The 14,652-nt window shown below is 43.1% G+C and overlaps 1 protein-coding gene across 5 annotated transcripts in view; it reads right to left on the bottom strand.

Annotated features, from left to right (window-relative positions):
• The window catches only part of ADAM12 (ADAM metallopeptidase domain 12), a 377,489-nt gene that overhangs the window by 266,012 nt on the left and 96,825 nt on the right, over positions 1-14,652 (bottom strand). For all 5 annotated transcript variants that reach the window (XM_030805503.1, XM_030805511.1, XM_003277782.4 and 2 more), the window contains exon 3: positions 1,204-1,277. In XM_030805503.1, the coding sequence (XP_030661363.1) occupies positions 1,204-1,277 (74 nt within the window). The remainder of the gene's footprint in view (positions 1-1,203; positions 1,278-14,652) is intronic.

Below are 14,652 nucleotides of genomic sequence, written 5' to 3'. Positions count from 1 at the left end.
AAGAAAAGCTAAAAACACCTCATTTCTTGTTTCCAAAGCTTCTGATCCATTTAATGGTGAGCAGTAAGCACGTAAGAAAAAAACACAGAGGCACGTTGCAGATCCCAGGGAGCAGGTAGAGTATGATTTTGTATACATTTTTATATATTGCAGCATTAGATACCGAACTTTCGGGCTGGCTGTTGATTGACTGTGTCTTTCGTCTGACTTGCTTAAAACGCTCAAATCAAAGCACCAACACAAGTAAATGATCTGACTTGTTTACAGGGAGATGTTGAGTCAGGTTCTGGGACTCCACGTCCCTGCCAGAACTCATCCCAGTGAGGGCCTGCGACCTCTACTCTTGTTTCAGAAAAAATCAGCATCCTGATGATGGGTGAGGAACAGGGACCAGTACTTTTGGAAGAGAGAAACTGCTATTTTGACCAAGCAGGACTTGGAAAATTGACTTCTATCTTTACATACAGATTGCTTATTAGAAGAACTAATAAGCTCTTCTTTTATGGTACTAATGAAATAGAATATTAAGGAGTCCTTTAGATGTGAGGAATCTGTGGGGATAGCCAGGGTGTAAAGAATAAGAAAACAAGTTGTTTTTCTTATGGTTGGAGGCAGACAAAGCTTTCTGCTAGTAAGGCATACAAAATTTATAATAGTATCCAAGTGGCCCAGAAAAAGCCATAATGCCATTTTCTGGAAATTTATATAATTTTTCCATAAAAGGACCAATTTTTAAAAATAAGAAGATGAAAGAAATAGTCCAAACCACTGGAGATAAGCTTTGAAAGATAAAATAAACTCTTGGTATTTCTCAGGGAGAAGATAATTTCTATCAGTTTGAAGCTGTTTCCCCCTAATATAATCCAGGAGTTGTCAAAAGTCAACTAATTATGAAACTCTGTTATTTGAACAGTACAGGGATGCTTAAATTACATCTTTGAACAACCAGGATCTGAAAAAATAAAACATCAGAACTATGAAAAAATAGTGTTGAGTTATAAAGTTCCTTTATAGAGTGATAAAATTCTTTATTTTTCTGTTAGATAATTTTTTAAAGTTAATTCTCGCCTCAAATCCAAATTTGGATTACAAATCCACACATTTCATTCCTTTTTTCTAAACCCCAATATAAATCACAGAGCACTTTTCTGTCCATGGTGTCTTAACTTTCTCCTATCATGCAATAAACAAGAATTAACTTACGCGTTTCTTTTCAGATTTATGATCAGTTCTTTGCTTTTCAGTTGTATTCGAATATTCAGCACTTCTGGATGATTCTGAAAGATAACCAACAAAAGTCAGTTGAAAAACGCTTTGCTTTGATTTGCAAATAGCTGAATAAGACCCACAGGTGTAGTCAATTGAGGGAATAAATGATACTGTCAACCTAAGAAAGAGCCAAATGTCATCACAACACAGTGTATAAATTAAGGTTTCTTAGCAGCTTAAAAAGAGCAGTGAAAGCCAGGCACCAGAGGATTGCTTGAGTCCAGGAGTTTGAGACCAGCCTAGGTGGGCAACATAGTGAGCTCTCTACAAAAAAATAAAAATAAAAATAATCAGAATATTAGCCAGGTGTGGTAGTTTGTGCCTGTGGTCCTAGCTACTTGGGTGGCTGAGGCGAGAGATCACTTGAGCCCAGGAGTTCCAGGCTGCAGTGAGCTATGGTCACGCCACTGCACTCCACGTTGGGTGACAGAGTGAGACCCTGTCTCAAAAAAAAGAAAACAAGCCTGTAATCCCAGCAATTTGGGAGGCCAAGGTGAGGGGTGGATCACCTGAGGTCAGAAGTTCGAGACCAGCCTGGCCAATATGGTGAAACCCCATCGCTATTAAAAATATAAACAGTTAGCCTGGTGTGGTGGCACACCCCTGTAATCCCAGCTACTTAGGAGGCTGAAGCAGGAGAATCACTTGAACCCGGGAGGCCGAGGTTGTAGTGAGCCAAGATTGCACCATTGCACTCCAGCCTGGGCAACAAGAGCGAAACTTCGTCTCAAAAAACAAAAAAAAAAAGAAGACAAGAGTGGAGGGAGAGTTGGGTCATCCCACAGAACAGGCACCACAGACTCAAGGAGACCTCATTCTTCCTGGTCAGCACTGCATGAGTGCAGAAAGTGGAGACTCAGTCTTGCTGAAACATGATCACCACCACATTCAATTAGTGCTTCCTTCAGTTATGTTGACTTTGTCTGCCTTTGCTTTGTCAGTTATTTCGGTACTAGGCTTGTATAAAAGCTACGAGAATGAGAAGTTTATACATACTTTTCTAATACTTCATATTTGAAAGTCAGTCTTATAACTCCAGAGCTCAAAAGATCTTTTCACAATATATATAATGTTTCAGCTATACCATGACTTAACGAACCACATACCGCTGCACTTTAAGATGAAATAGATTGTGAGTTCCAAATATCCAACATGAAAATAATTAGTTAAAATAAACCAGAATTTAAAGAAAACCCACAACAACTGAAGGTCACGTGAGTTTTGGGAAAAAAAGGCAAAACATGCCTTAACTAAGACCATATAACTGGGGTAGAATCAGAAAGACTGAAACATTATTTGCTTTATTTTTAGGGCAGCCCTTTGCACATCTTCTTGTAGTCTTTCTTTGTCTCTCATGGCAACCATTAGCTGCGTATGGCTATTTAATTAAAATAAAATGAAGTTTAAAAATTAGTTTACCAGTCATACTGGACACATTTCCAGACTCAAAAACTCAGTGTGGCAGATGGCTACCACTGTGGGATAGCACAGATATAGAGCATTTCTATCATCGTGGAATGTTCTATTGGACAGCTCTGAGTCAGTGATAAAGACCTAAAACTCACATCATCCAATTGCCACCTGAGAATTAGATTATTTTAAATATCAGGGCCTTCAGGAGATAAAATTAGGTACAAACCCGAGAGTTTTTTTCTTATGAGCTCCAAGGAGGTTCTTTCTCAGTTTTCATTGATGGATGATATTATTTTAAATAGTTATTTAAACTTGAGGGTTAAATTGGTGAATTTCCAGATACATTAAATTCTTATGTATCCTTTCTGGGTTTACACAGGCCTTGTTTTTGATGGATTTACTCTAGCAAAAGAGTACAAAAACACACCGAATTTATATATTTTGATACTGTCTGGTGTTTATAAGAACTGTATGCATTTCTGAGTGTTTACTCGACTTTGAAAATTAATCTTACTATTTGATCCTACATGCCAAGAAACATGCACCATTTCTTTGCAGTGTAGTGTGTCAAAGAGTTCTTATGCCCTTACAGGTATTTGCTTTCGAGTCCATCACAGGGACTCTTGCATATTTGCCTATATTTGCTGACACCCGGGTTGAACTACAAACACTTCCATAATGTTCTCTCCAGGGTTTGCAATATGTACCCATTAATTATATGTGTGAAGAACAAGATTATTAATTATATTTACAATATTAGAACAAAATGTCTCAATATTCTGTCAAAATGTGCCCAAACACACCATATGTATGTATACGTGTGTGTATAACTACAGGTTTCATATGTATGTATATATAAATAACTTAGTTACTTTAGTTACAAATAGTGTTTGCCTAAGAGATCAATGCACAGATCACATACCTTAAATGGAAATCCTGACAATTTTCTATGTGAATAAAAATATATTATTTGCAACATCCGTTTTCCCCCAAAGAATTGAGGTAGTTCAAGCATTAACATTTGTAGTAATTCCACGTCATAAAGTACTAGAAGCGTTGGGAGAGTCCAATGTCAACATCTTGCAGAAGGACATATTTTCCTTCAGGGGAGATCTTTATGTACATTAGTTGAGGTATGACTAGTAAAGGAGAAATCAGTGGAGAGGGAGAACAGACAGCTACTTTAATTTAAGACCACTAATTGCCTTAGACTTCTTAAAAGCACGTATTCATTCCATTTTCTTTTGATTGTTACCTATTGGAGATGATGAAGTACTACCGGTAAAATACGGCATTCCTTTTCTTAAAAATGATATATTGATTACCCTAATGGAACGGTGTCTTTTACTGAATGCTTAAAGAACTGCACTTAGTGAATAAATCAATTAAATGCTAATCAATGGGCCAGAAATGTTTTGGCAGTAATTGTTGTTCTATTATTTTAATTGGGAAAGTATATCCAAGAGTATATAAAATATATAAGTACAATATGAAAAACAAGAATAAAATAAACACCAGGGCACCTACTGCCCAGCTGAAAAAGCAGACTATTTCTATAATCTTAGAAGCCCCCTGTATTAGTTTGGTGGGGCTGTCATAACACACACCAGAGACCGTGTGGCTTAAACAACAGAAATTTATCTTCTTATAGCTTTGGAGCTAGACATCGTCCAAGATGAAGGCACTGGCAGGTTTGGTTTCTTCTGAGGCCACTTTCCTTGGCTTTGAGACAGTTGCTTTCTTACTGTGTCCACGGATGGCCTTTCGTATGTCTGTGTTCTGATCTCTTCTTCTAAGGACACCAGCCATATCAGATTAGGGGCCACACATATGACCTCATTTACCTTAATTGCCTTTTTAAAGGGCCTTTCTCCAAATACAGTCACATTCTAAGGTACCGGGGTTAGGATGTCAATATAGGAATTTGCTGGGGGGGGAAGGGAGAGGCAATTCATCTCATATACCTCCTCATGCTAAATTCATTATTACATTTCCCTTATTCCCAACCAGTGGTAACCATTATGCTGAAGTGTCTATTAATCATTATCTTGATTTCCTCTACAGTTTTATTTCTAGTGTACCTATTCCTAAGCAATACACTGTTTAGTTCTACCCAGTTTTGAACCTTATAAAAATGGTCTCATACTTTGTCCATTCTTCTATGACTGGACTGGTTTCTTTTACTTAATTTTATATTTGTTAGATTTATACATATGGTTGTATACAGCTGTAGTCCATCTATTTTCATTGCTATGTAGTATTCTGTTGTACAAACAATATGTAAGTCCTTTCTCCTACAGGTAGACTTTGGCGTTCTTTCTCTCCACCCTTTTTGCTCTTAAAACACTGTTATGCATGTTCTTGTGTGGCAGTCCCCAACATTTTTGGCACCAGGGGCTGGTTTTGTGGAAGACAATTTTTCCATGGAACCAGGGCTGGGGGTGGGGGATGGTTTTGGGATGATTCAAGCACATTATTACTTACTGTGTACTTTATTTCTATTGTCATTACGTTGTAATACATAATGAAATACAACTCACCATAATGTAGCATCAGTGGGAGCCCTGAGATTATTTTTCTGCCACTAGATGGTCCCATCTGGGGGTGATGGAAGACAGTGACAGATCATCAGGTATTAGATTCTCATAAGGAGCCCACAGCCTAGATCCCTCACATGCACAGTTCACAGTAGGGTTTGTGCTCCTATGAGAACCCAGTGTCTCCGCTGATCTGACAGGAGGTGGAGCTCAGGCAGTGATGCGAGCAGTGGGGAGCTGCTCTAAATACAGATGTAGCTTCTCAGCCTGCAGCTCACCTCGCCTCCTGCCGTGTGGCCTGGTTCCTAGGCTACAGGGGTTGGGGACCCCTGCCTTGCTGGACAGATATTAGTTTCCCTGGCTAATCTGGGATGGAAACTCTGGGTGGTGTAGTTTGCACAAGTTTGACTTTACCAGGGATCTTTAAATTGTTTTCCAAAGTACAAATGGGTTATAAATGTTTCTCTCATTCCATAGCCTCATGAATATCTGGCAAAAATTTAAAAAGGCAGGCAGCCCCAATCTGCTGACTGTGCAACTGTGGCTCACTGGGGTTTTCCTTTACGCCTCCCTCCTCAGTAGCAGGACAGAGCACCTTTGCTTATGTTTATGGAACATTTGATTTTCTTCTCCTGTGAAATACTTGCTCATGTTTTCTGACCATTTTCTTTCCTGCTTTCTTCCTCCTTCCTTTCTCTTGTCATTGTGAATTTGTAGTTATTTCTACATTCTGGAAGCTATGCTTTTCTCTGTTTAATGCGTGACAAATATCTTTCCCAGTTTGGGCTTTGTCTTTTCATCCTCTTAAGTGTGTTCTCATGAACAGAATGCCTTAATTTTAATAAAATCCTTCATCATTTGAAGTCTTTGTGCCTTATTTGAGAAATCCTTCCCTACTCCAAGATCAAAAAGCAGACTGTGTTATCTTCTAAATGTTTCATAATTATGCCTTTCACATTTAAGTCCCATCCAGACTTGATTTTTGTGTCCAGTACAAAGTAGGAGTCCAACTCTACTGTAGAGAAAATGTGATTAACCAATTGTTCCAGCACCATTTGTTAAAAGTCTATCCTTCCTGGCTGGGCACAGTGGCTCATTCCTCTAATCCCAGAACTTTGGGAGGCCGATGTGGGTGGATCATCTGAGGTCAGGCCTTTGAGACCAGCCTGGCCAATATGGTGAAACCCCGTCTCTACTAAAAATATAAAAATTAGCTGGGTATGGTGGTGTGCTCCTGTAATCCTAGCAACTCAGGAGGCTGAGGCAGAAGAATCACTTGAACCCGGGAGGCAGAGGTTGCAGTGAGCTGAGATCGTGTCACTGCACTCCAGCCTGGATGACAGAGCAAGACTCCATCTCAAAAAAAAAAAAAAAAAAAAAAAAAAAAAAAAAAAAAAGACCTATCCTTCCACCGTATCTGTAGCAGCCATGTGGAGATCTGTTTCTGAGCTAATACCATGTGTCTCATTGTCTGTCCATACACCAGTGCCACCCTGTGCTAATTACTACAGCTTTACTCTGAGTCCTGATGTGTGGTAAGGTGAGTCTTCTCACCTCCACTATCTCAGCACCCTGGGATTGCTCCACTGTCTTCTGTTTCTATTTCTTTTTTGTAAAAATGGGGGGTCTCACTATGTTACCCAGGCTGGTCTCAAACTTCTATCTTCAAGCAATCTTCCTGCCTCAGCCTCTCAAGTAGCTGAGACTACAGGCTCGAGCAATCATGGATGACTTGGTTTCCATTCCTGTTGCTGAGAAGTCAGTCCTCAGCCTCCTTGGACAGGTGACCCATCTCTTCTCTCCAGCTGCTTTTGTGATCTTTTTTCGTCCATGTTTGGCAGTGTGGCCATTGTATGTCTGGGTGTGAATTTTGTTTTACTTGTTCACTTTGATTTGTCCTCCTTGGAGAAAGGATGCTCCCTTACTCTCTTCATTGGGGTTGTTTTATTTCTTATTCACCCATACACACTTGTCTGTCTTCTGCAGCATTTGGGGCTCAACGGCAGGTTGGAAAAAGTAGGTAGGGTTAAGGGTGTGACCCAAGATTGGAGACTGTGCAGGCCAAGAGTGGCCGAAGGCCAGGGGAGAATACAGGCTGGAGGTGAGGGAGCCAGTAGGTAAGAGGAGCCAGTAGGTGCTGGCCAAAAAAGGCTACAGACTGAGAGACTGGACAGAGGTCTGTGGAATGGACATTCTAGAGAGGAAAGGACCACTTCCTATGGGATGCTGGGCAGGAGAGAAGGAAAGGGTTCTGCTGCAAGAGAAGCATTACAATTTGGAGGCAAGTTCTCCTCAACGAAGGTGACAAAAAAAGTCATGGCAATGTTCAACAGCTTCCTGTTTCCTCCAAAGTCATAAGAAAATATCTTGTTAAGTTTGAAAGTTCAAGTGAATTGATATATTCTTATCTACTACACTGCCTCTTAGGCCATAAGGCACTGACATTTATTGATATCCCTATTTACCTGTATGCGTGCATGCATGTGCATGACCACTTGCTTTTGTGTGTAACTGTATTATGGGACCCGGGCTGATGTCCCAGTTTATTATAGAATTTTTCATGAAATAGCTCTTGCTATTTGTACTTACACTTCACTCTCAGTTCCATCTAGGAGTCAGATCTAAGTTCCCTCATTAGGGCACGTAGGCTGGGAGATAAACCCCAAGACTGATACTGCATTTACTCCAAATCCCTCTTTCCTCCTAGGAGAGAAGCTTTGTCGTTGGGCAAAACTCATCAGACACTCTACCCTCAGTGCACATGTGCTCCCAGGAGGCAAGTGCCTTCCTCACAGAAAGGCTTTTTCGGCAGACTCCCCTTGAGATGGCAAGCCCAGGCAAATCTGCAAAGGCGGGTGCGGCCAGGACCCAGCTGCCCACCTCTAGGGCCCCCAGGTGCCTGTGTTCTCTCAGAGGTTCCCCACAATGCACTTGGCCAGGGCACCCCAGTGAACTGGCTGTACAAACAGATGTGTAAAAAAGTGATGATTGATGGATTGGCTGATTAGATTGATTTCCCTTTTTTTTTTTAATCCATGTCGTGCTACCCTTCTTTAATGCGTGCGATTGGAGGCTGATCCAAACTTGACTTTAAATCATTTCACCCATAATGAACACAAAATACCTGGAGTCCGTAAATGTAGCTTTGCATGGTTGTAGGGTGCTCATTATTTTCCCTGAAGGACGGGATGACACACAGCATAGCTCCTTGGTGTTTTTCTCTCTTTACAGAATAAGAAATTTTCAACAGCTTAGAAAAATCTGCCCTGATTCTGAGGGTGAATTAATGTGGCAGTGGAACGGCAGCAGGTCTGGCAGGCAGGAGGGAATTACCATCCAAAAAGTAAGATTTGGCGTCAGTGGCCAAGTCCACTCCCATCACAACTCTGAGGTTATCCTTCCAAAGACCATGGCCAGCCAGAGCCAAAGTCATTCATCTCAACCATCAATACTGGAAGCTCAGAGGGATCTAATTTTTCAAGCAGAACAACAAAATTAAAATATTGCATTCAAGGGAACTCTAAAATAACTAGATCCCTCTCCGGCACTAAATAAATGCTTCAGGCTGCAGCCTTGGCATTCCTGGGGCACGAGGGAGGCATTTATTGCTATGAATATTTAGAGGCAATCTTGATTACCACTTTAATATTAGTGTGTTAGTTCCACAGCCTGGAAGATATGTGCACTGTGGAATTTAGAGAGGACAAAATTGAATTAACTGCAGTATAACACAGTCAGGAATTAAGGCACGGCAGCATTATAATGGGGTGTCCCTGGATGGGGGCCTGTTTCTTATCACATAAACAATGATAATGTTTATTCTTGAGTTATTGACAATTTTTCTGATGGATAATTAACTTTAGCCAACAACCTGTTAAAATGCTATGTACAGGATGGCACGTATTATCCTTAGGTTTATAATGCAGTTGGAAGTTGTCTGTGTGTTAAAATGTTGGATTATTTTTAGCACAGGATCTTCTCACTGTGTTTCTGTAGCATGATAGAGTCTTGGTTTTTCAGCTTGCTTCTCCCTCCCTGCAGGAAAAGGCACAATCACATCACCTTTGGTCCTCATGATGCTCTTAGCTCAAGTTCTTTGTCCCATCGCTACTGGTATGATTGTTAATCCTCACGTTTGTAGCAAACATTTTAGATTTTCATTTTAGATTACTTTGGCTATAGCCAGAGCATCTTAAAGCCTTATTTATTCATTGAAATACTTCTGGTCTGCTTCTGTGCATCTGAATGCTATAGAATGACAGTCCACCAGGCGTGTGCATCTGTCTGAGGACAGTGGCCAATTCCAAAGCAAAGGACATTACTCTGTTCCTTTCTTGAGCTTACTATTGGGTTGGAAGAGGGAAATGAAAACATGACTTATCAGAAAGCAACCGGGAAAACACTATGACATGGATTTCTCAAACTTAACACAGCTAAAAGTCAGCTTTTATTTGACCATCTCCCTCCGTCACCCTTGATCCATGACAGAGGGGAGGTTGGAGAAAATCCACCCTGGCTTTCCTCCAGAATTCCTGAGCTTAGTGATGCCCTTCCTTAAAACCCTTCAACGGCAACCTGATGTGCTTAGAACAAAACCACGGCTTTCACGCCGTGAAGGCTCTGGCGTCTGCTCACCTGGCACCTCACTTGGAGGTCATCACTTGCTTGCTCCCGAAGCTTCTGGGTCCCTGTGGCTGCTGACTCTCTGCCAAAACATTTTCCTTGGGCCCTTTGTGTGGCTTAACCTCCAGGCACTGGCCTGGACGTCACCACCTCAGAGAAGCCCCAGCCTCCTAAGGGGGCTATTGGTTCTCACACACCCTGTTCTGTCTCTTCCTAGCAAAGTTCCTCATTTGTGATGATTTGTTGTTTTTCTTTTACTTGTTTACAGTCTATCTCCCTCGGTAAAATAGAAACTTCCCAAGGACAAAGAATTTGTCAGCGTGCTCCACATTACAGTCCCCACACCTGGAGCAGGGCCACCGAGATGCCTCTGTAGGATGAAGGGTACAGGCAGGAGGAGCCGGGGATGCAGGAGGAACACTAACTGGGGGGCGGGGCAGAGAGGAGACCCCAAAGCTGTCAAGGTCCCCTGAGGAGGTATAACATTGGCCTCCAGACCCTCCTCGCCTGTCACACACTGTCATAAGCAGAGGCCCTCTGACCTGCGGGCTGCCTGCTTGCCTTACCCTAGGAAGCCAGTGTCTCCTGTGGGACACAAGTGGCTGAACAAGGACCCCTGTACAAGGAGCAGGGAAACGCTGCCCTTTGAAAATGGACTTGCATTCTGTCCTTCTGAGGAGAGTAAGCAGGGCTTGCCCTGCGAGCTGAATTTCTTACATTTGTACTTGGGACTATACAAACGACCAATGAATGCATGTTCCCAGGCTGGGTCCCAGCACCCTCCGCTCTCCAGAGAGGATTCCACATCCTCCTGCTTAGTTTCTTTGAATCTTTATGATAAAAAAAATCCAAAATAGGGCAGACAGGGTGGGGTGGCAGCAGCAGGAGGAGCAGCAGCAGCAGGACTTTTGATAAAATCTGAATCAATGCAAAATACAAGGTAAAGAGTGCAGGTGGGTGTGGTGACATGATGGCCTAGGGATAGGACCGTGTGGTGACATGGTGGCCTCAGGAACAGAACAGTGTGGTGACATAGTGGCCCAAAGGACGGGACCATGTGGTGACATGGTGGCCCCAAGGACAGGATCATGCGGTGACATGGTGACCCAGGGACAGGACCGTGTGGTGACATAGTGGCCCTAGGGACAGGACGGTGTGGTGACAGAGTGGCCCAGGGACAGGACTATGTGGTGATACAGTGACTCTAAGGACCTGACCACATGGTGACATGGTGGCCCAGGGACAGGAAAGTGGTGACATAGTGGCCCAGGGGAAAGGATCATGTGGTAATATAGTTACCCCTAAGGACATGATCACAGGGTGGCATGATGGCCTGGGGACAGGACCGCATGATGACATGGTAGCCCTGAGGATAGGACCACATAGTCATATGATGGCTTGGGGACAGGGCCATATAGTGACATGGTGACCCAGGAATAAGATTGTGTGGTGAGATGATGGCCAGAGAAAAGGACCATGTGGTGACATGGTGGCCCAGGGACAGGACCGTGTGTTGACACAATGGCTTGGGGACAGGACCATGTGGGGACTTAGTGCCCGGGGGCTGGACTGTGTGTTGACATCATGTTGCTGAAGTCAGCCTCTGACCAGGCCCCAGCTGACACCAAACCCCTCCAGGCTGTGGGACCACCTCCTCAGAACTCTGCTGCCCTGTGCCCTCTCCCAATTCCAGGCATCTCTGCCAGCACCTGGCTGCCCGCTGAGGACCATCAGATGCCAAGGCGGGGAGGCAGAAGGCCAAGGCCGGGATGAGTCTTTCCTGTCAGCCATGCACCTCCTGGGCTCATAAGGACCACTGGCAGCCCCAGTGCCATGTGCCTGGCATCCACATCCACGGGTACTAGCCCCTTGCAATGATCAGTGTCAAAGCCGGCTGCACTGGAGAGCAGGGCTGATGAGGAGGTGTGCTTGTCATGGGAAGAAGGCCTAGGCCGGGTTCCAAGACCCAGTTCATTTCAGCATCCTCGGACCACCCCAGGTCTTGGAGCACCTTGATCAATTTCTAGGAGCATCCTAGGTTGAAAGTTTATGGAGATGCAGCAATTCCTCCTCTTTTGACTGCAAAGGAACAATAATTTTAAGCAAAAAGAACTATTTCATTTTGGAAATGTAGCATTTTTCCATATAAGAGGCTATAGTAGGAGGGGCCTCAGGCTAGAAGGCGGCTGTGGGCCATGGACCGTGGGCCAGTCTTTTAACTCTGCTGGGCCTCCGTTTTCTTACTAGGAAAATGGGATAACAACGCTTTTCCTGACTATCATTGTGGTCATTGAAATGACAGCCCCTGAAGATGTGCTAACCCTTGGAAAGTGTGCCTATGTTACCTTACTTGGCAAAAGGGACTGTGAAGACGCAATTAAGGTTAAGGACAGGGACCTCACCCTGGATTATTCAGATGGGCCCAATGTAATCACAGGCGTTCCTGAAGGCAGAGAATCTTTCATGACTGGGGTCAGAAAGATGCGATAAGAGGGCTTGACCCACCGTGCTTACTCTGAAGGTGCCGTAAGGGAGCCATGAGCCAAGGAACCTGGTGTCTCCAGAAGCTGGGAACCACCCTCAACCGCCAGCAATATAATAGGAATCATGTTCCTACAACCACATAGAACTGAATTCCACCCGTGCGTCAAGGAGCTGGAAACGGGTTCTCCCCCAGAGCTTCCACCAAGAAGGAAGTCCTGTGGACACTTTGTTTTTAACCTGGTGAGATTTGAGGCAGAGAATCCAACCATGCCCACTGGGCTTCTGACCTTGAGACTGTGACTGTGAGATAATAAATGGGTGTCATTTTAAGCCACTTAAACTGGTGATTTGTTATAGCAGCACTAGACAACTGACATAATTAGGATGATCGCTATGAGATTCAATGGTAAAAAGGCTGTTTGGAAACCATCATGCATGACAAAATGAAAATGCATGCTTATTACAGAAATCCAATCACAAATCAAACTGCAACTGCACAGCATGACAGTGACAAGATACAGTTTCACTTATTATTGATTGCTATTTTCCCAAATTGCACCCTTTTTATGCTTTTTATAGTTAGATCAAAATGGGCATAATAAATGATGTTTTAAAATTTTTTCAAAAAGGAATATTATACATTTATTAACTGAGGGCCTGTTTATGAGCCAGGCACTGGGTCCAGTCCTGGGTTGATAGCTGAAAGCAGCTTAGCTTTCCCCCTTCTTCTATATGGGAAGAGGCTCTTACGTACTATTGTATGACCAATCATGGAAGGGGATAGAAGGTACTAGAAGACCTGTAAGATGCAGCACAAAATATGTGAATGTACTTCATTTTGGTGTAGAATGTTTTAAGCTAATACTTTCTAAGATACGCTTACTGATATAACCAGGGACATTAAACTATTATAAAAGCACAGAGTGTTGTTTTTGGAGTGGCCTATGCGGCCTTCTAAGACACAGCCAGTGGTAGAATAGCATGGACTGTGTTTATTAACCAGAAAGCTTGCTTCCCATTCAAAGTTCATTTATCTAACTAATTTGATGTCTGGAAACATTCATGTACCATTTTTTTTTCCCTACAACACCATTTCAAAACTGTCAGTCAGGGGAAGTTAGCTTAAGTTGCTAGTTTGTTTGCATGCAAGCTGTCTTCTAGAAAAATACTCCATTCGTATGTTGACTAAAAGCCATTTATAAAGCATCACTGTAATGTCTTTCAAATAAACATTAGCAGAATATACTAAGCCCTTTAAAGAGTAATCCTGCTATCGATCACAGAGGCACCGAGAGTCACTATGTACTAAGTGAGGCCGAATGCAAACAAGTTTTTCTGTTACAAACAGAATTACAGCTAATTGCTAATTTTTTAGAAAACACATTCAAATTGCACCATGAAAACACACGCTATAAGCCTCACAAAGATCCTGCAAAGAGAATTCTCATTTCATGGCTGCAGACAAAAACTGAAGTTAGACTGTCACCTGCTCTTCCCTTTGCTCGCCTGCCTGGCTGTATCTTGGGGCATTCATGAGAGCCTGAGCATCAGGAGGGAGATGGCACGGGAGGAATGGGACAGAGGTGCATGCTGAGGCTGGAGGAGAAGCTCCACTGGAGTTGGGAGATGGAGCCAGAAAGCCCAGGGCTCAGGGGGTGATAGATGCAGCTCTGGGACTGAGGACTCAAGGCAAAAGCAGATGAAAGACTTGAGAAGGACTGTGGGTCATCTGGCTGTGTGGCCCCTTGGAGCCACCACGTGAACCAGACTATCACTTCACCAGGCTTGCAGGACTTTGCAACCTTTATGGGTATAACTTTCCATCTCAACCCAGTCTGGTTCTGGGACAGAGAGATCCTCAATCTGTATAATTTGCTAATGAAAATTGGGATTCAGCATTTTTTTTTTTCCTGTTAAAACACTAGAAAAATCAGCCAGTCATGAAGCCCAGGCATACTTATGAAAAACTTGGTCCTCTATGTAGAAGATGCACGATTCCAAATCTCCAGCTCTGACCACTCTCTTGAGCCCAGCACATGCGTTGCAAATGTCCCACAAGCCACAATCAGCAGATCTCTCCCCGGCAACTCAAAGGCTACAGTGTTGAAAACTTACCAGCTCATTTCATATTTCTCCTGACTGCCCCAAGTGCATTCCTCATTTTGTGACCCCTTTTTTTCCTATTGTCATCATCATCCTTTTGGCCCCCATTGGTACCCTCTTCTGACTCTCTTTTTCCTCTTGGTTCCAATGTTGAATTAGTGGCTGAGTTTTGCAATTCCTTCTCTGGAGTATCTCCACAATTCCTTCTATTCCTGCAACATGG

This window comes from Nomascus leucogenys, chromosome 3, assembly GCF_006542625.1.
Source record: "Nomascus leucogenys isolate Asia chromosome 3, Asia_NLE_v1, whole genome shotgun sequence".
Taxonomy (NCBI): Eukaryota; Metazoa; Chordata; class Mammalia; order Primates; family Hylobatidae; genus Nomascus; species Nomascus leucogenys.
The sequence above is the reverse complement of the archived record's forward strand: the minus strand, read 5'-3'. Positions and strand labels throughout refer to the sequence as shown.